Below are 21,931 nucleotides of genomic sequence, written 5' to 3' on the forward strand. Positions count from 1 at the left end.
AGTGACACTGGCCCTAGGACACATAAAACCACCAAGGAAATGGTAAGAAAATAGTTTTATTGTGCTTTATCAAAAGAACTTAACACTGTGCATGTAAACTTGAACATATGTATTGTGTTTCCTTAAAGGTGCAGATCCAGTGGCAGACCCCTTTAGTCACATGAACACATAGGCCTTTTGAACAGAGAGAAAAAACAGTTCAAACCCACATTCCCAGTTGCACCCATGTTCCCACTCTGCAGCTCCCAGCTCAGAGAGAAGCAAAGCCCAGACTGGGGTGTTAAAGCCATGGTGAATCCCTCCTCTTGCACACCTATGCAGGTTTCTGAAGTGGTGGCTGGGGAAGCAGAGAGGGATGGAGGAGGTTTTGCAGAAGGCACTGAGCATCATGCAGATGTTGCTGCAGGACTTCAAACCACAGGAGCAACCCCAGGTGTCCCTCAGACCACATGGGTAGGAGGTGGCTGATACATACCCAACCATAGCAGGATGACATTTAGCCAGAGTGACAGCCACTAATGGCAAAGTTACGCATCCACCTGGACAGCTGCAGGGAGGCCCAGCAAGGTTCAGATCCAAAGGGAAGCGCCCTTCCTGCAGGGGCCTGGAAGGCTTTCCTGCTCCCTGCATGGGATCTCACTCCAGTCACTACAGGAGAGCTGAGCTGCCCTATTATTGCTTCTAGTGGTTCCCCTCATGGCCTTAGCTTCTTGGCATCTCCAGGTTGGCAGAACCTACCCTCTCCACCCAGCCTGATGCCCAGGGTTTAATGCCAGTACTAGGTAGCACCCAACCCCAGTGAGCACCACATGGAGACAAGTCTACGTCTCCTCCAGGAGTGCTTCTGTTCTAAAAAGCCTGCCTTCATCTCAAAATTCAACCAAAGTGGCTGCTGCAGGCCAGCAACACTGAGGAGGTGGAGGGTCAAGGAGATTTGAATCCACTGGGTCCTCAAAGCCCTTCCCACAGAAGAAATGGGATCCTGCAAGTCAAACAGTACTTCAGGAGACATTTCAACCACCACAGCTACAAAATATACTGCCATCCCCTGTCTGCCCTGGTACCTTTCCCCTGAGGAGGGCACTGCAGGGTCTAATGGGGCTAACGCTGTGCCTACCCACTCCTCTCCTGCCATCAGCCATGGGTTTCAGCTCTGCCCTGACTGCTGGCTGAGCTGCCTTCCAGCACGACACGCAGACATTGTTCCTGCTCCTCTGCCCACCAGTGTCCTTCAAAGGCTGCTCTTCACCAGGAGGGCACTGTTTGCCCAAGCCTTTGGCAGGTGAAGACATAAGCCCCCCCATACCAAACCTCGGTTTAGTGCTCCCCAGACTGGGATCTGCAAGGCACATGGCTGTGCATCAGGTGTGTACAGCAAAAACTGGAGAAACCTCACCTCTTGGCAACAGCACTACCCTTCCTCTCATCCTCAGAGCACAAGGAAGCATGCTCACTCACAACCTCCCTGGAAGCCAGCATTGGTGCTCAGCACCTTCACAGCTGGCTGCTCACTGGGGCAGGGTTCTGGTCCCTGGCTCCTGCCATGGCCGGGATTGAAGAGGAGCTGGTATCCTGTAGCAGAGCACCAACTGGGCCTTGGGAGTTTGCAGACAGATGGAGGAAAGAGAGACCACCTAAAACTGCTGCGAAGTCCCACAGTCATGTATTACCCAAGCTGGCCAGCAGTGGCAGCAGGAGAGGCAGGGTCAATGCATCCCTGCTCTGCTCCAGAGATGGAGGAGAGGCAGCCAGAGCAGGAGCTGAGACAGCGTAAGGCACCGTATGTTACCAAACTTCCTTGAGGAGAGACACTGCCATCCTCCGAGTCAAGCCAAATAGGATAAGAAAGCAGCACTGGAAAGCCTGAAGCCCACACAACTTGTTTGGGGAAATCATTAGCACAGGTGAAGTTCAGGCCATTAGTTTTGGGTTGAATGTTTCACCAAGGCAAAATCTAAGCATGTTCCTCCCCTTGCCATGAGGCTGCAGACGGTGCCAGGGACCGAAGATCTCAACGCCAGCATCAACCGGCCCATCAGCACCAACCAGCCGAGTGCCCGGAGTGTCACCACCAACCAGGCCATCCTGCGAGCTGCGCCAGGACCGAGCACTGCACCTGGCTGCACCTGAGGGGACAGGAAAGCAGGATGAACATACAGATATCCCAGGCTGGCGGAGGAGAGGCGGTCTCTGAACATGTAGTGGGTTCAGAGGCAGGCAATGCTGCAGTGCTACCAGCTGGGGAACGGCATTTCAGCTCAAGCTCTTGCCAGTTGCTTCCCCAGCCATCATCTTCTGGGATTGTCGCAGAACACAGCAAGAAACAGGTTCTGGAAACAAGCATATCCTCACAGGCAAAGGGGAGGACAGAGGAAAAGAGAGGAAAGCAGGTGGTACCAGCAGATTTCCCCCCTGAGCACATCTCTTTCTCTCACCCTGCAGTGGCACACAGGGAGCAGGGGTTGGATATATTACAACGCACACCAGGAGAAAAGGTCATCCTGCCAGCACCACTTGTGAGTCAAAAGTCCCGCAATGCAGCAAAGCCTGGCCAGTGAAGAGAGGACCAGCAACAGACTCCCCACTGTGGCTGTTCAAGGACACATGAAGCAGGTCCCACTTCTTGGAGCAGTGGATTTTGCACTGGGGAGCAGTGATGCCTCACCTGCTTTGCAGCTGAGATGTCAAACATCTGATCTGCTGCAGAGCAGGGTCTCTTCACTCTTCTCTTCCCCTTCACTTTGCCAGCAAGGCAGAGCAGTGGAAATTCAGCCCCCTTTCCCTGGTGAAAACACCTACACGGAGGCTGGGGTCTGAGCAAAGATTTCCCAGCTCTGTTCCCAACCAGCTGCTCGGAGGTGCTCCACACACTCTGAAATCTGGTTTAGGGTGCAAGGTGAGACCCAGCCACCCAGCTGAAATGTACTAGTATCAGTCATGGGCAGCCAGCATGAGGCTCTTGCTTGGTGAGGGGAAATTACAGAAGCCCGTTAAGAGATTGCTTGCTCCGAGTCGTTACCTAGTGCCGCTGCCTACAGGAAAGGAGAAGATTATGGCTATGCAGATCCTATTCAAATAACCTATTCCACACCAAACCGCTCCTCACCAGGCCTCGCCCTGAGCAGGAACACGGCAGCCTCTAAGGGCCAAGGAGACCCCACTCCACTGGAGTCCTTGAGGAGAGTTAGATCATGCTGGTAGAAACCTGCCTCAGAGTCCACAAAGCGAAGCTTCATCAGCAGGATGAAGGAAACCTCTTCACTCGGCCTCAGCGAGAAGCACTGGAGAATGACCAGCATGCAGCAACATAGCACTCAAAGCCACGTCTCCTACCTCCAGAGTAATTCTTGCTAAATAATTGCACCTACTGCAGAAGGCTTTCCTGGTGTCTGTCTTTTAATATTCCAGTATAGGCATGTTAGTACAGGATTATCCCTCATTTGGAAGCACCAATTTAATAGGGAAAGAAATAGAAGAGGCAGAGCACTTGCAATGTGTTGCCAGAAGAAAATCAACCCAACTGCCACCTATATACAAGATGTCCATGCATGCGCTGCATCCACCCCACCACCACAGGGCAACATCCCTATTCACAGCTGGGCTAGCCGTTGAGCTATACCAGGTATCTTTCTACCTCTGTCAGCCAGTGCTTCCCTTTGCTCTGAGGTGGCCTTCTCCAGAGGTCTCTGGGGCCTCCTGTGAAGGAAGGCTGGTTTCTTGGGCAGTCCTCCAGTTGGCTTGCTGGAAGGCACAGGAATCCAGAAACACATTGGGGATGCGGTCACCAAAATACAGCTTGCTGTTCGCAGCTATTGCTTGGTATTTCATTAGTTCCAGATACTCGGGGGTAAGCTTCAGCTACAAAAAGAGAAACCAGAGACTGTAAGAGACAACCTTCTGGGCCATGCATCACTAGATTTCATCTCAGGCAGCTGCTTCCTGGGACATGGACTGTTAAATCAAGTGTTTTTCCAGCGTTGCCCACCTGAACCTAATCTGTGCAGAGGAAAAGAGTAAGCAAGTCGAATTCTGACCAGCTTTCAAGTGCTCACCTTGTTGGAGTCAGCCAGCTTCTGAGCAGTGTAGTACTCTGCATCAGCTTTTGCTTTCTCTCTTGCTAGGAACGCAGCATCTAACACAGCAACAGAGGACGGACAGGAAAAGAAGCATTAGCAAGTGAATAGCCCCATCACATCGAGCACCTGAGCCTTTGTCCCATGGGGACGAGCTGACCCAGGTGTGCCTGTGACACAGCCTGGCTGGCTGTGTACCTGCACTGCTGGCTTCTTGGAGAGGTACCTGCAGAGGGGAGGAATGACCCCAATGCATAACGTTGCGCTACTGCACACTTTATTATTTTTTCAGGATGGCAATGCCTATCAGCTCAGTTCTGAGGTTCCTCTACCTGCTACCACCCTTAGCTGGAAGATGACCCCAGCAGCACCCTAGCACCACAGTTACCTTCAATCTCAGAAATTCGCTTCTCTGTTTCTTTCTCCATAATCTTCTGTTGATAGTGAATCCTGGCCACCTGAGCAGCCTTCTCTGCCTCTGCAATCACAATAGGCTCAGCTCAGACATTCGCTTCTCAGGGCTTGAGGATCAGCACCCTGACCCCAGCACCTAGTCGCAGAATCTGCCACACAAATAGTTTGCTTTCTGCTCAGATCCTACAGTGCCAGTTTGTACTCCAAGCAATACAGTTACAGAAAGAAAACACAGTGCTGATGTTTCTAGAGTTGCACTGGCTGACATCCCTTTTACAAGCATGATTCCCCCTGGCACAGGGATATTTAGCTTCAAGCCCCAGCAGTTTTTCTGGCAGAGCTGTTACCTCTTGGCCTGCTCTAACAGGAGCCCTGCTGTAGGATAGAGGTGTTTGCTGCTCTGCTGCTATGGGGAGGGAGGTGGGACATCGATACGCAGCACAAACATTGATACTTTCTAAATGACTGTTGGTTCAGCCTGGCCGTGCTTCCTTCAGGGAGCTGTCAGCAATGCAAGACAACGTCCTACCCTGGCTTACTGGAGGATGTAGGAATGGAAATTCAGTCTGGCCCCCATCCGCTAGTACTCCCAACTGGTGACATACCAATAAGTGCTTTCTTCCGGTCTGTCTCTGCCTCCTTCTCTACTACCTTCTGCTTCTGGGCTGCAATCAGCAGCTTGGTCTTCTCAGCCTCCCTGCAGGGTGAGAAACGTTATCACAGGGAAATGGAGCTGGGGAGCAGCTCTGCAAACCAGGGCACGAGAGGCCAGTGGGACAAGAAGCCAACCAGTTGCCAGCATCATGTCCTCACAGCCATAAGGACTAGCTCTGTCTTCAGCTGTATGAGCACATATGTAGCCAGCAGCTCAAAGGAAGGGATTATTCCCCCATCCTCTGTTTGGCACTGGTGAGACCATATCTGGATACTATATACAGTTTGAGGCCCTCAGGATGTGAGTCCAGCACAGGGCTACTGCAGATGTGGGGTGGAAGCCAGGGCATATGAGGAGAGGCTGCAGGAACTGGGCTTGCTCAGAGACGAGGAGGTAAAGGGGGGGCCAATGGTATCTCCCCCTGCCCAGAGGGGTCCCAGAGACACCAGGGCCAGACTCTGCTCAGAGGGGCACAGCGAGAGCCCCAGAGGCACCGGCACAAGCTGCAGCATGGGAAACTCCAGCTGGCCCCAAGGAAACAGCCTGTCCCTGTGCAAGCAGGGCATCCCCGGGAGGGGGCCCCAAGCAGTGGGGGATCCCCATCCCCAGGGATGCCTCGACTTGCTCGGACAGAGCCCCCAGCGACCTGCTGCAGCTGTGGCATTGGCCCTACTTTGGGAAAGGGCTTGGACAGGAGATGTCCACAGGTACATATCAGACTAAAATCTGTCTGCAATTCTGTGAGTTTGCTGGAGGGGAGCTTGTGGGTGAGACATCAAGACCCCTGAGTTCAGTTTACGAGTCTTCTACAGGTTGTCAATAGCACATCTGTGTTCCCTCTACATAAAGGAGTAGGGACACAGCCTTGATATGGACTCTGCACATGCTAACAACCATCTTTGTGAAGGGCTGAAAGGCTTCAAGGTAAGAGAGCTGTGGAAATGGAGAAACAGAATGCACAAGTGCACCTAGCCAAGCGCACACTGACTAGAGCCCACCTCTCACCTTCTGAGCACCAGGTGAGAGCTTGCTAATAGCATTATGCCTGTGCTGGACCCTCAAAACCAATGCATACAATTTTATGTACAGCTACTCACATCAGCTCAAAATTTCTTCGGATGGCTTCTGGGATTTTGGGTTTTGTAACACGCACAGCCTATGGAAAAAAAAAGTGAGCGCATTTTAAATTAAACATTTTGACGCGAGCTGCATAACTAAGAAATGTTTTTGCAAAACCAGCTGTAGTGCTCTGGACATCTCCACATTGATCCAAGACCACACATAATGGCTCCCAATCCTCTTGTACAACACAGCTGAGCACAGCTACTCTCACAGAGGTGCCTTGTATTTGTATTTCCTGTCTTTGCACCTTTTATGGCACCCAAGTGATCAAGTACAGCCTGTGCAAGACTCCTAAAGAGGTCCACCACCTTTGTTAGAAGCAGCTTAGTTCTCCACCCCAAAGACTCTTCAAACATCACCAGACAACACTTCCCAAAGTACTGCTCAAGAAAGGGGCTCACAAACCCAATGAAATTAAATTGCAGGAGCAAGACTTGCAAAACAGAGGCAGGGCTAAGAGCTCAGGAATGGGTTTTCCAGGAGAAAAGCTTGCAAAAGAGACAACACAATGAGACACATAGTGGTGAAGACAGGGGAGAGCAGCAGGGCATGGGTGGCAGCTGGGAACTGCTGCTGTTTGCAACTGCAGATCTTCAAGAGTGATATGCATGGCAATGCTGACACCACAAGTCAGCTAGATGCCAGAGACAGCTGCTAAGCTGCTCGGTGGAGGAGTCTCTTTGAAATATGAGGGAAACACCTCCAGAGGCAGGACCAGGAGCTACTGCTGCTCAGCTGGCATGTTGTGTGGCTCATTACTGAGCTTTGGGAGATGCGGATTGACAGTCCACATCTGTACAATTGCTCTACAACCCTCCTGCTCCATCTCTACTGTAGATCTAGTGCTGAACCTGCTGCTTCTCTCTGGGGTCAGTAAGTCTGCAAAGAACCGAGGGGAATTCCACAGAGGGGAATGGGATACGGACACATCCAGGCAAGTCTTCATATGCAGTGCGAAAAGGGAACTGTTTCCATGTGACAGGCACCCTGGCCCTGGCAAACACACCTGGGGAGAAGGAGCCAGCCTGTCATCAAAGCAGGACACTTGGGAATCATGATATGGTTTGGGTTGGAAGGAACCTTCCAAGATCATCCAGTCCAACCCCCTCCCGCCATGGGCAGGGACATCTTCCACTAGATCAGGTAGCTCAAAGCCCCATCCAACCTGACCTTGAACACTTCCAGGGATGGAGCATCTACCACCTCCCTAGGCAACCTGTTCCAGCATCTCACCACCCTCATCATAAAACATTTCTTCCTTATAACCAATCTAAACCTACCCTCTTTCAGTTTAAAACCATTGTCCCTTGTCCCGTCACTACAGGCCTTGGTAAAAAGCCCTCTTTCTACATTGAAAGGCTGCAATAAGGTCTCCCTGTTCAGCCTTCTCCAGGCTGAACAACCCCAACTCTGCTGCTTCTCTGAAGAAGCAAAGAAAGCAGATTTATGGGACATCAGACCAGAATATCCTTCAGTGAAAGCATTTTTCTAAGCTCCTACCAAGTCCCTAGAAAGGTACCGCACGCAGAAAGCTCACCTCACTAGCCACTGCAGGGTACGCAGGGGGATTATTCTTTCTACCTCCATAATACCCCCTGCACCAAAACAAAGATTGGTTTCCAGAAGCATTGCTTTTCCAACACAGACAGAGATTCCTCTGTAATCAGGAAAGCTGCCAGGTCTTTGAAAAACTCCACTAGCTGCTTCTTTTTCAAGCCAATGGCTCAATCTATTTAACAGTGAAATCTGCTTAAATCTACTAGATGGAAACACTACTCTGCACTATCAATGTTGTTAATAATCAAATGTTAAAGCATTGGGAGATGCTGAGACTAACTGGCTGAGCAATAGCTTTGCAAAAAAGAGCATGAAGGAATCAAAAGACAAGCTGACTATATGACAGCATCTTTTCCCTGTGGCCATGAAGTCCAGCCACATCCTGAGCCACACAGGCAAAGCTCAGCAGCAGGTTGAAAGCAATTTTTATACCAGCGTGGGGAACCCAGCATAAGGGATATCAAGAAGCTGGAGAGTGCAGTTGAAAGCCACTGAGATGGCAATGTAAAAGTTGCAGAGAATGGGAATAGGCTGATGGTACAGCACACCTCTCTCGTTGATCCTCCTCCTGAAATATGGGTGTGACATTTGCCTATTTCCAGTTATTAGGGACCTCCCTTGACCACTGCCATCTTTCAAAGATAAGAAAGCAGTTTCACAATGGTGCGGGCCAACAGCTCAGCATCCTGAGATGCATCCCACCTGGTTCCACAAACTTGTGTCCATCTGCTCAGTTGTCCTCTGCTGTGGGTAATGCTTCACCTCTGCAGACTCTGCTGCTAGGGTAAGGAACAGGGAGGCCCAAGGGCAGACCTTGCCAGAAAGAAGTCAAACAGGTGTTGAGTACTTCAGCCTTTTCCACATTCTTGGTCACTATGTCCCCTGCTTCACAGCTTCCTTGGCATTCCTTTTGCTGTGGATGCACCTCAGAAACCCCCTGCACTGCCCTACATAGCCATCACTATGTCCAAGTCTAGCCGAGCTTTGGTTTTCCTAATTCTGTCCCTGCGCCCTCAGTTCAACTAGCTTTATTCCTCCCAGCTCATCTATCCCCACTGCACCTTTTGTCAGTTTCCTTTCTGCTTTTCAGCTCAGTCAGGAGCTCCTTGTTCATCCATGCCAGCCTCCTGTCTCACCTGCTTGACTTTCCACATTTTGGGGTGTCCTTGGCAATGACATGGGGCCTCCTGGCCTCCTTTGCTGATCATGGCAGTCTCCCACAGGACCCTGCCAAGCACATCTCACACAAACAGAGTTCTGTTCTCCTTAAGACCAGGCCCGTAATTCTCCGGTTCACCTCGCTCCTCCAAGGACCTTGAACTCACCACCTTACAGCTGCTACAGCTCACACTGCTACCAGACTTCACCTCTCAACCAGTTCTTCCTTGTTTCTAAAAGGTCCAGCAGAACATCTCCCCCAGTTAGCTTTGCTCACCACTGCCAAAACCTGTGTTCAACACCCTTCAGAAACATCCAGCATGGCTTGCACCCACCCCTATGGCCCATCCAGCGGACACTGAGGTGGTCAGAGACCCCCATGAGTACTAGGGTCTGTGATCATGAGGCTTCCTCTGGTCTTCAGGCAGCTTTACCTACTTCACCTTACTAACTGGGTGGTCTGCAGCAGCCAAGGACCATGTGGTCCTCCATGTTGATCTGATTCTTAGCTATATTGGCTCTTATCTCAGCTGTTCACCATCCATCCCAAAGTGAAGCTCCACATGATTTGAGCCAGTCCTTTGCAGGCAGCACAACCCTGTTGCCTCAGCTTCTCAGCTCATCCTCCCTAGAGAGCCTATACCCATCCACAGCAGCACTGCACTCACACGAGCTACCCCACCAGGCCCCGGGACTGCAAATGCGTATGGATTTCCAGTTGGTCAGGTTTGTTTCCCAGGATGTGTGTGTTTCTGTCCAGACACTTGAGACAAGCCCCAGGGTGCGCTGTTTTCACAGGGAAAGTGCAGGAGCCTCCCCCTGTGACGCTGTCCCTAGACACTTCTTACCATCCACTGGCCTCCACTTCTCTTCAGGCTGTGGCCACTGTTCCAGTTAGGAAATAATGTTTTGCATCAGGCAACCTGGAAGACTTGTGAAGCTTTCACATACGCTACTTTTAATAAACCTAAGAATAAGCACTGTTAATTCCCTCTAACAGCATCTTTTCAATAATGAGTTGTTTTCTGTATCACTTCTTTCAAAAATGAATTGTTGGTGATCTCTGAAGTACTCATGAGTGTAAACATGACCTTCAAGAGGAAAGCATTATGCCCAAATACAGAACTATTTTCCTTAGAGCTCACAAAACAATTCAATTCTAGGTACAGTTAAATTAATCTGGGTTATACGCATGTGGAGAGTTTAAAGAAAGCTCAGCTATTCACCAAAGGAGCAGGATATTTCCTGACAAGAGACATAGCAACATGGCAGAGCTGTATGCTGAGGCACAATTTTACTGGAGACAAGGGTGCAGCTCTGTTTTAAAGGGAACAATAGGAACACAAGGGCAGGATCACACTGTCTCTTAAGTACTACAGATGAACTACTTTCCTCACTAGTTATGGGACCTCTTCAAACTGCTGGTCCTGTGAGCTCAGTCTGGGCTGATGCAGGCAGGATATTGTTCAACTTTTGACCAACAGTGAAGACTGGACATGCCAAACTGAGATGGGATAGCATATGCTCAAGATCAGATTTAGCTCTGTATTTAACATCTCCCAGCAATGAGCTGTGAGCTTTGCTTATGCCCTTCCATACTCTGAGATCTAAAAGGGCCTTTACATTATGACGATAATTTTGATCGATGATGAACTTTTGCAGGAAATCTCTCTGCGATGCACAGTGCAAGTTAACTTGGATATTTGGAAGAGTGGTGCCATCTCAACTTCTTTGGATAAGATACTGCCTGTGGTTCACCCTCATCAAAACAGAGCAAACCCATGCACGAATGAGCCACAAAGCAGAACAGTATTTATCATAGCATTTTACATAGGGTCAACAAGAGGTTTTCCCTCCCTGCATGCGGCCAGCCAGCCTAGCTAAATGTGGCAACAAGAACAGCAAAACAGATTTGGTCTCACTCTTCCCTACAGTGGAAATCTCCAGAGATTTCCATCTTAGCCCGTGCGAGCCTAAGGTATATTGTTCCCAGTTGATTGCCCTGAACTTCAACATGCCAAAAAGCCAGTATGTCCCATAGCCCGGCTAAGATTAAATGTGATTTTCTAACATTAAGTGTAAGCAGAAAATCACTTAAGATATAACATCTTTCCCTATCTCTGGTACAAGCGCAGAAAAGATGAAGATCTCTTTTCTTTTGCAATTACCTGTAGGCACCGTTCTGGCACACTGGAGCGCCCAGCTCTGCAGAGGTGCCACAGGTAGTTTAAAGAAAAACGTTTTCTGGCTCTTTGCAAATTAAACCCAATACCTGCAGGTCTGCGGCCTAAAAGGTCCTCTTTTCTATCCTGCAGGTCTCCCCCTAACGTAAAACTAGCATTTAGAAGTGGTCGCTGTCATATGAACAGTCTTCAGCTGACAAACCTCAATTCAAGGCTCAACTATTTCACATTACGTGGAAAACCGAAGCAAGAAACCTCATCAACCTACTGAAAGGTGAGCAAATTAGAGGTGGAAAAAAGAATAATCTTTGTTAGGGAATGAACCTACCTGGATAGTGAGACCTGGTGCCATGACATTGAGATCTTTCTGCAGGGCCAACTTCAGATTCTCATCTATCTGATCTGTGTTTGGAGGACAAGAGAGAGATTGCTTAGCTTACCATCATTTCTCCTACAGCTTGCGTGGCAGAGAGTCAGCTGGCCTTGAAAAGCAGGTCTCTCTATGGTGTAAGATAAAGATGCTTTTTGAGATCATTCAGTACATTGTTTCCCTTCCTGTGCCTCCTGGAAAATGTTCTCAAGAGGAGAGCCACATGCTAGTGTCTCTAGAAAGGTTCAACTATTGATGAACTCATGGTATCTGAGCTGAGGGTGCTGAGGCTTTCAGCGCCTCAGCAAGAAAAAGCACCCAGAGCCTGCAGTAGAAGTCTATCCCTTCCTAGCCAGAGCCACGCCAACCCCACTGCCACCAGCAAGCTCTGCCTTAAGTCTCTAGGGACCTGCAGGATCCAGTACTTGCCACTGAAAAAATTCATTTTGTCACTTCCAAGCTCCAGGAAGATCTTTCTACGGAAATGGCCAGTTATGAAGGGATTAAGCTGCATGTATGACCAGGAAACTCCTCTCTGACTACAGATATTTGGCACGTCTGAGTACAGCATTCAAAGATTGACAGTCTCTTAATATTAAAACTCTGACAACCTTTTATCTTCCATAAACCCATTTTCCCCTGCTCTGCCACTCAAGAAGGAACGTGATGCTGTTATGTCTTTGGGGGCACAGGTACCCCCTTTGGTACCAAGAAGCAGAACATTAAATTTGCTAATTCCTCAACCACTGCTAACCCCATGTGAAAAAACTAGAGCATTGCAGTGAACTGCGAGCATGTCCCTTCTGGCTCTCACTTGCTAAAAACAGCCAGAAGGAAGCTTTTAAAGTAAAAAAGTCAATTCAGCAACAGAACAGGGGCCTAAAAGTAGAAGTAGACAAGATAAAACCATCACCATAGTGAAGGCAACAGGCATGACTGCATGCACAAGAGCAGAGTGGCTACTTTGTGCGTTCAGAATTCAGTCCTAAGCAGAAAAGGACTGAAATCAAATTCCCACATGCAGATGTGGAAAGGCAAATAAATCATAATCATTAAAGGGTAAAGTTATGCGGGAAGTGACATATGGATATATAAGGAGCTGGATTCTAGACTGCAACTCCAGCACAGAGGCTGTTTGTTCACAGGAGCCTGCTGTAACATAATCCACAGCAGAACAGGGAGATTACACAGCCCTTGGTGGGTGCATCCAGCTGCCATCCACTTACCGAACAGCTCAATGTACACTTCCTGCAGGGTATGGGCACTGCAGAACTGATTCAGCTCATGATGAATTTTATTGAAGATCAAAGTCTTATCGTAGTCTGCAGTGTAGTTTCTCACAATATCATACACTGAGGAAGTAAGAGAATTATCACAGGTCACCACTGACATGTACTGCTTTCTGCAATGCCACAACCGCAAAACAACAGCTCAGGGTATTAGGAAAGTAGTGCAGCACCGGGACAGGTGGGTAGGGGATCTCCATCCTTGCGAGTTTTCAGTACTTGGCTGGACAAAGCCACAGCTACCGTGCCCACCTGTTAGTGAGAAGTCTGCTGTAAGTGGGAGGGAGGTCAGAGGAGAAACCTGCAGAGGTCCCCTCCACCAGTGCTGCTGGGATTATATGACTTCAAAGAGCAGAGTAATTACAGCAAGATATACTGCACGGTCCTTTTTTATGATCTGCATAAACAAATGAAACAGTAAAGCCTGTCCAGGACCTGCATGCATAGGAACAGATACTACTATAAAGTGAAAACAAGTATGATTCCCACAATTATAGCATGAATTCACCCTTCAATGCCTTAGTAATGCTAGCATTTTGCATTAAGGTATGCTGCTGAAAAAAAAAAAAGGTGTGTGGGTCTTAGGTTTGGCAGCTGGTGAAATAAGAAGGTAAGAGGCTCCTATGCAGGCTTTGCCTTTGTAATTTTCCCAGGAGCTGAGCTAGCAAGCACCTGGGGGCTTTGTCCCATATATTTAGTTTCACAGGTGGTCTCCCCTTCAGCAGCAAGAAATAGGACTGCTTGAGCACCCGTCACATTTCTAAATGTACAGGGTAGAAGCAATCCTAGAATTTATTTTTGTCTTTGCAAATCTGTGGCTCTTCATAAAGCTCGCAGACACATGCATGAAACTAAATGCTACGGTACTGGGAACCATAAGGGTAACAACGCAGAAAATGGAAGTCTTGCAAACCAAGACAGAGTGGCTACAGGAGGAATGAACACAGTCACAGCGCTGCTTGTTGAAACAGGATGGGAAATACCTGCATACGGTGCCAATTTATTCACAACTTCTATCCGGTCAATGTAGATCATAACACCGCCACTGTAAGTGAAAAAGAGAATTCATGAATTATTACTGCAACTGTTAACAGTGGTCTATACTTAAAGCAAAGTCATCTTTTTCCCTCTTTTACTAAATTCTATTAAACTTATCCAGAACAATTCTGACTTCTTGAGCATTTTGCAATTAGATGGCAGCAAACCCCAGCTCTGTACAAACTGGTCCCCCTCGCTGCATAAATCAAAAGCGTGCTCCAGCAAGTCTGCAAAGCCCTTTCGCTTCACTTTGCTATCTCCTACTTAGCCAGCAAAAGCAAAACATTTTTGAACAGGAATATAGCTGCAACTATCAGAAAAGGGAAGTCCAGCACAATGAAGGGAAGGCAACAAGGACAGCAGACGACACTTGCAAGCAGCAGAGCAGATACAAACCGCAGATGCACTGCAGCAATTCTAGGCAGCAAATACGTTCTAAATAGAAAAGCCCTTAGTTTAAGTTCATGCATTTACTGACCCCAGCAGGAACCTGACAAGGCCCCTGCTAGAAAGGAAGAAACAAAGCACTTAACAGACTTTAATTCACATTCCCTGCATCAATGTCATGTTACAAACAGCTCTCCAGTAACACTGTAACCATGACCATGCACCCAGGCATGTGCACTGTCAAGAAGTTCCAGACACCTCATTGGAAGAAGCTTGCAGGCAGTCCTCTCCCCAAGGGATCACGTGCTGCCGGACTGGCAGAGAAAAGAGGGAATCAGAGGTAGGGCTTTACCCCAGCCTCTGCTCTTACTGATGTGGCTTTCAGCAGGTCATGCCCACCCCTGGGTACCTGTGGCACTGGGGAAAAGCACAAACTCTACAGTGAAGAAAAAAACCCTTAATTTTCAACAGTTCATAAGTCTCTCAAGAGCGTATTTTTAAAGCACTCTTGTGATTTTGTCCTCAGAGCAAAGGCAAATCACAAACAAAAGAAGCTTTAGCAGAAACTGTTTAGAAACAACTGATCCCCAGAAGCAGACCTCACACATTTCCAAAATTAGTCTTTGTGGTGTTTTAACACTCAAATGTATCCCCCATGACAAACTCTGTTTCTTATCTTGCAGATTTTAATCTCTGGCAGTTGAAAGCTAAGTCTGCAGAAAAGTCACCTGAACTTTCCCCTATCTATGCTCTTTTAGAAAAGGTCTCCCGGGCACAGCCTGCATTCGCTCTGCAAACCTGCCTGCTTCATGGCAAGCTACGAGCTAAAAACATTGGTGATGGACTGAACTTGCCTGCTGGAAGGGACAAGCCAGCAGAAAAGATATCTGTGGCTAAAGAGAGACTTATCTCCCAGTGAGATACTACTATTAAGAGTATTAATCTCTTTTTCACTCAAGATTTCTCTTTAGGCCATGGTCATTCTTGCTGGCTCTCTCTTAAGAACCATTACTATGATTTTTGAATAAGATAGGCTTATGGATCCTTTACAGGTATGTCAGGCTGCACAAGCAGTTATAATGGCATGGTATGTGTTTTTCTCCATCTCATCTGTTCTGCACTCTGTCCCACCACATCCAATAAAATTACTATTTATCATTGCAAGTGATGTCCAACAGCATTCGTCATGATCTTCTGAACCTGCTTTCATCCTCCTGATTTGTTCCAGTCACCCTATGACATCTCCACCAGGACAGGGAAACCCAGCTACCGTCTTGGGGTATCTTCTAGATATCCTGGTGAGGAACCAAAGCAGAGCGCGTGGGCTTCTTCCACGAGCATCTCCTCCACTGTACATCCTTATGTTGGGGTTCTTTTGGCATTTCAATTTTATGGGGATGTTAGAAGGAAAAAGAGAGCACCTGAGACAATCTACCTCCTATGCAGGACTCATCCACAGCCCCACAGGTCCCACACCTCACATGCAAGAAAGGCTGGTACCTCAGACCAGAGAGAACTGCCTGCTGCCCATCTGACTCAACCAACACTACCCACAGCAATCCTGCCAAGGATCTCAGCCAGCGTGGGTCAACAGGGTGGACCATAAGTGAATTATATCAGCCCTGTTGGTCAGGCAATGGCTTTGAGGAAACAAGTGCCACCCAGAGCCCAAATACGCTGGCCACTTATTTCCCCACTGAGGGCTTAAGTTTAAACCAAGCCTACAAAGCACTCACACTGCGTGCTGGACGGATACATCCATCCATCCAGCTGCTGGAGCCATCATCATTCCACACTGTGCAGTGGGGATGGCCCTCTGGACCTTGCTGCTGTAAATACAGGAGCCAAACTGAACTGTAACACTCTGATCTTAACGTGAGCATCTCAGACAAGTCCTCCTCTCAAACAGCATGGTCCAGAAGATGTTAGTAAACTCCTGGGGTGCAGGAGATACTGTCCTGGGCAGTTTCAGGACAGTTGCTCTGGCAGAGCATCATGCACTGGATTTGGGGAGATTCACATACCTTGTTGACCTGGAACTGTACAAATACCCTCATCATCCACAGCTGCTTTACTTGCTCTTTGACACCTATGGCTTCAACATGGGCTCAGACAGTGCTCTTTCCATTTCGACAAGCCACTACCACTCTCAAAACAACGCATCTGCCAAAGCCTGCTTCTTGACAGATGCAAGGCAGGGTGACTCCCACTGGGAGATCTCCAGTGCTTGCAACTCTCCACTGCAGTTTCCACAGCCTAACACCAGCATTTGCAGATGCTGTAAGGGCTACTCGGACCCCCCAAGGTCCTCACTGCAGAGCTGCTCATGAGGCTGGTCAGGCAGAGCAGCACTGACTTGAGCAGGCTCTTTGGTCAGGGAGAGAGGAACAAGAAGAAATCCACAGGAAGTCTGAAAAGAGGATCAACAAGTAGACTATGTGCACCTGGGAGAAGCTTAAATATAATTAGGCAGCAATAGTGCCTAACTTTACAGGACAAAGTGGAAGTGTACAGGGGACTAACATACACTAGCAAGCATTTCAGTAGACCTTAGAAAGCCTCATACATTTCAGGATTTTAGCTTATGCTAGGCCAGGAGACGATAAGGGAAAAACTGAAGGACGTTGACATAAAAAAGGGGCCGTAAAAAAAGGTGAAGGTTTAATGCTTATTGCTTGTTTGTGGATCAAACAAGACCAGACCAGGTTGGGCAATCAGAGCATGTAAAAATTGGGCTTAAAGGTCCCATCTGGTCTGTCTAGAGATACAAGGATTAATGCAATACATCCACTTGCAACATTCATGACACGTTTTTCCACATGACTGGCTATCAAACAGGGATCTGTCCCAGAACAGCATTCCTCCAGTGCTCTGTCTGCATTCCTGCCAACAATCTGCAGCATGAGCACAAGATGACTCTCGCACCTTTGCAAATAAACATCCAATGCTTGAGGAATGTTACTGCTTAGTGCCCTGGCTATTTACTATTTCTTGGCATTGTAAAAACCTGTACAATATTTAGCATGATTCCTTCCAGTTAAGTTTATAAGAAAAATGCTACTTACCTACTCTCTCAGGCAATATTTGCACAACACCGTTTTCAACCCATTTACTGTATTCCACAATTAATATACTCGTGAGTATATTAATTCTAGATTAATTCTTCGAGTCAGCCCTTTAGAATACTTTGTTCCTCTAAAACTAGTTTATTGAACTGATTTTCCATCAGTTTTTGGAGATTAGCAGACCTGCCATGAAGAAACTGCTGAACTTTCCAAGGAACCGTGCACACGTTTTCTTGTTGGGGAAAGCCAGAAATCTCAGACACCAGAGGCAATTCTCAGCTTAGAGCAGATACATATTCTGCCTGCTGTAATGAAATGGTTTTCGTCTCTGGCGTGACAGCCCTTTTATGAAAAACAGTCATTTGGTGCCAAAGTATTTTAAAATCTGTATTTAATGTATTCACCTAATGCTGTGAAGTATAAATGGGACAGGTAAGGCAAAAATTGGGGATGGGACACCCACACAGCCATTCAGAAGCTTCCTAATGTAGATGAGGATACAGGGAACAGGAGTATGAATATGGCAGAAGAGAAACCCAGCCTTTAAAATCTGATGGCTTAATATACAATTACAGAACTTTAAACTATTTAGGATCTATTCTTGTAATGAAGTTTGAAACAGGATAGTGAAATTTCAGATTTGATCCATTTGTTATTTATAAGCTAACGTTTTATTATGGAAACGTGGATTCAGAGCTTTGGCATAGAGCAGCTGCAGACTTTGATTCCAAACGCAGCAAATGTAAAGGCTCCTGCAGTAACACCTTAAAGGGCTACTGGGAGCTTTGGTCTGAAGTGTATTCAATTATTAACTAAGAACTGCTTCACCAGCTGTTTAGTGTTATAAGGCATGTTTATTACCTGTAACTTCACAACCACCTGTATTGCACAACTGAATCCCGCAATGCTGAAATGTAACAGGAACTTAATGAACTAACTATAAAGAATTAAACAGAATATTTGGCTCCTAAGTCACAGATGGACAGAATCGTCAAGGCTGCTAGGGACCTCTGGAGGTCATCTTGTCTTACCTCCCTGCTCAATCAAGCAGGGTCAAAGCAGCACAGTAATTTTGACTGTGTTAGCATGTCTAACGCGGTTAAGCTTCAGCAGAAAGCTTTGCTTGGTCTGTTGAGAAGGCTTGCAGGACAGCAGGACACCATCCCTGGCCCAGAGATGTGATGCTGTTTTACAACGTCCAGCAGGTGAGGTATTGCTATTTATGCTACTTATGAGCTAAAAGTTGCCATTAAACACATCACTAAAACTCTGATCTGACAACTTGTTTTTAACTGTGCCATTTAAAAGATATGGATACAGAACATAATGAATCTTACTCCTCCTTCCTACAATTACTTTTTGCTTGACTTAAAGACTCTTCACCTGACCACAAAGCCCTGGAGGCAGCACTGAACACTAGAATTATTTACAGACACTCCTGAAAGAGGTTTGAGATCTAAAACTAAAACCAGCTAGGGCCCACAAGAACTTTATGTTACTATTTAAGCCCAAGGGATGTCTAATGAGTTGCTATAGGAATAATCCAAGAACTCATTTCAATAAGGGCTAAACCAGACCAAAATTAACTCTGCCTCATTAATGTTGCCACTAACATACAACTTTTAATTTCAACATGGTCGTTATGTGTTATCATTCAAGTCATACTGACTTTTTTTTTTTTTAAACAGAAATATTGTTGAGTACCCTAAAGCTAAAAGACAAGGAGAATCACCAGTTTTGTTTTTATCCTGAAGAAACAGATTCGGTCATCACTAACTCGTGAATGAACCAACACAACAGGATGTGCAACCGAGCTCAACTAGCCCTCTCCTTCTGTTATTGCTCTGCTTGTTAAAACTATACAGATCTGTGCTGACAAAAGGATCAGCTTAATTATGAAGCAGGCAGGTGCCACCCATGCATAGCATTCTTCTTTATTCTTTCTCACTCTTTCTTTACTTCAGGTGAAATGTCGATTCCAAAAATGCCCAAATGATACATTTTCTTGAGCTGTTTTTGAAATGGACCATCTCCCACCAGAGGGATTCCCATTCACCATTTACTTTTGCCCACTGCTGGGGTCAACACTTGTATTAGCCGCAAGATTCAGACCAGAAATACTGCAAAGCAGAGGGCAGACCAAAGCACAAGCAACGGGCCATCAGAGTAATTGACGGAAGAAACCAAGAAAAACCAAGAGAATATCACTATAAATGCAAATACTCTCTGAACATCAATTCCAGCAAAAGCAAGAGCACTCCCTCCCATACCTCCTGCTCTACTATTTCCAAGTGTGATATACGTGTGTACATTTGGGACTAATTTTAGGGTATGTGCCTTTACTTTTCAGCCTCTGTGTCGCAGCACTATAAATGACTAGCTGCAAACTACACGGTAAGAGTGCATCTGCTCATCACCAGAAGACATACAAAGGAAGAACATACCTTGTCCCACAAGGCACATTTTTCACTTCGTCAGTCTGCAACGTGGTCTGAAATAAAAAGATAACCAGTGCTCACAAAACCTCTCTGTTCTTCAGGAAGATCATGCTGTGCCCAGACTCTCACAACCATTACACAGGAACATGGAGCCAAAAACATGCCCTCTGCCTCCCTCCTGACTTTTGCAGGCATGGGCAGAAGACAGACTTCTTTTCAACTTGCCTTTTGGGAGACAGAAAGGCAGCTGTGCTCATTTCCCTACTCTCAGCTCCCACAGCACTGAGGCCTGCAGCTCTCCTGGGAAACAATTAGGGCCATAAACAGACCGTCCTCCCAGAGCGAGACATCTCCTGCCCCAAGCAACACGCATACTTGTTGTGGACTTTCCACCAAAAGAACAAGTCCCAGCAGGCAGCTGGGTCTGGCACCTAAGGCAGAAGGAACCAAGAGCTTCCTAGGAGCTGCTGCTCTGACTACCACATTAGTGAGCTCCTCTGCAAACATCAGTTGCCCAAGTCACCCCCATCCAGCAATATCCCTACTGACATCTGCTCCCGCTCACCTTCTTCCCAGATGAGAAGATACTAACCTGCACAGATTTGAACGTGGTAACGAATGGGAGCATGATGTGGTAGCCCGGTCCACTCGGACTAGTTAACAATGCACCACCCCTACAGAGAGAAAGAGAGGAAAAATAGGGAAAAGGCTCAAGCAACTGGAAAATAGTAAGCGCTAGCTTTGAGTGCAAGCAAGTACATTCAAACTGCCAAGGGTCACAGCTCTGGTTATGTTACTGACCACATGAAATCTGCCACCAATTCCCCTACAAAAGGGCTGACTGCTTACGATAATTGGCCTGCTGCAACTCGACAATCATTTGCTTCAGTCCTGTGAGCAATTAACTTTTAGAGAAGGCAGATATTGCTAAGTTCTTCCATCATTGCAACATTGCAGAGCACTTCAAGAACACAGATTTTCCTCTCTAAATAGTTCACTGGTAACCATGGAAAAATCCAGCAGTTGATGCAATACCATCAGTTTGGATTTCCACAAGGCATTCGGCACAGTCCCTTACCCAAAGAACAAAGAAAACCCATAGTCTCTTGTGGGGACTGGCAGGTGGTTTAAAGACAGGAGACAGAGAAGAGCTCTAAGTGATTGATCCTCATAGTGCAGTAAGGTCTCCTGCAGTATCCCACAAGGGCCTGTGTTGTTCAAAATACTTGTAATTAAAGGAAAGAGCAGCACAAAGGAAACTAGCCTGTACTGGTGAGTGCGAAGGGTAGAAAAGACAGGACAGCAATATAGCAGATACAGCAAAAGATGCAGAAAGGCTGGTGCTGAATTTCTCTGTTCCCTTATTCAAATTTGAAGAAAAATCTAGTCAAGAGGTGGCATTTAGTGACTGTGACCACCCACTATTATGGACTGGCAGTTGCTCTACAGATGCTATTCAGGGCAGCTACGAGCCCCAGGTGAAACTCAGCCCAGAGAAGAGCCATTTCAAAGCAACAACGAAGGTGGCCGACAGTCTTGACACCCCTCAATGTAAGAGAGAGAGATCAACAGACATGAAAAGACTGGATGGACCAAAAGGTTTGGTCCTCTAAGCTTTGAAATCCAAATTGTGACTCAGAAAAGGGGAGGAAGGAGAGGGAGGAAAAGTAGCCGAGGATTCGGAAAGACCAAAACTTGTAACGGTTCTGCACAGAGCCAAGCTATCCAGGCCTGTGTCATTTCTGGTACAAGAGAGCAGGAACAACATGGTCTGCCCACCATGGGGCAAACCTGGAAGGAAACACAGGAGAGAGCAATCACATCCTGAAGTGATTTGGGGCCAGGGATGAATCCCAGCTGAGAGAAACTCAGGGAAGGCTATAGAAGCCATCAAGGCACTAGCAGGGAACAGTACCTGTAATACACAGCCAGGTGCCCCTCCTCAACCCTGTGGATGGAGGAGTACAGGAAGAAGATGAGGAGTCCCGTGGCAGCTGCAACTACGGCTCCAGCCTGGGCCATGGTCATCCTCACATCACCTGCGGGACAGAGACCGTTACCACCTGGACCAGCATGTTGCCTGGACGATGGGGCGCCGTTTATCCACGGTCTGCATGAAGATCTTCACTCTCTCTCCTCCCTAACAGCGTCTCTGCTCCTTTTCCAACAACAAAACCTTCTCAGC

The 21,931-nt window shown here is 47.3% G+C and overlaps 2 protein-coding genes across 3 annotated transcripts in view; both read right to left on the reverse strand.

Moving 5' to 3' along the window:
* Positions 1-44: 44 nt before the first annotated feature.
* ERLIN1 (ER lipid raft associated 1) lies at positions 45-21,774 on the reverse strand. Its single transcript, XM_075505506.1, is given in 12 exon segments — positions 45-3,713; positions 3,715-3,858; positions 4,053-4,132; positions 4,462-4,551; positions 5,093-5,184; positions 6,240-6,298; positions 11,491-11,564; positions 12,759-12,884; positions 13,802-13,863; positions 19,753-19,799; positions 20,339-20,420; positions 21,662-21,774. Coding segments are annotated over 12 exon segments (1,092 nt in total). The 3' UTR covers positions 45-3,590.
* The window catches only part of CHUK (component of inhibitor of nuclear factor kappa B kinase complex), a 33,473-nt gene continuing 33,203 nt past the window's right edge, over positions 21,662-21,931 (reverse strand). The window contains exon 21 of one of the 2 annotated variants that reach the window (XM_075505496.1): positions 21,662-21,785. In XM_075505496.1, coding sequence (XP_075361611.1) covers positions 21,777-21,785 — 9 coding nt within the window. In that variant the 3' untranslated portion in view covers positions 21,662-21,776. The remainder of the gene's footprint in view (positions 21,786-21,931) is intronic. The other variant, XM_075505498.1, reaches the window with a different exon arrangement.

This window comes from Mycteria americana, chromosome 6, assembly GCF_035582795.1.
Source record: "Mycteria americana isolate JAX WOST 10 ecotype Jacksonville Zoo and Gardens chromosome 6, USCA_MyAme_1.0, whole genome shotgun sequence".
NCBI classification, from domain to species: Eukaryota; Metazoa; Chordata; class Aves; order Ciconiiformes; family Ciconiidae; genus Mycteria; species Mycteria americana.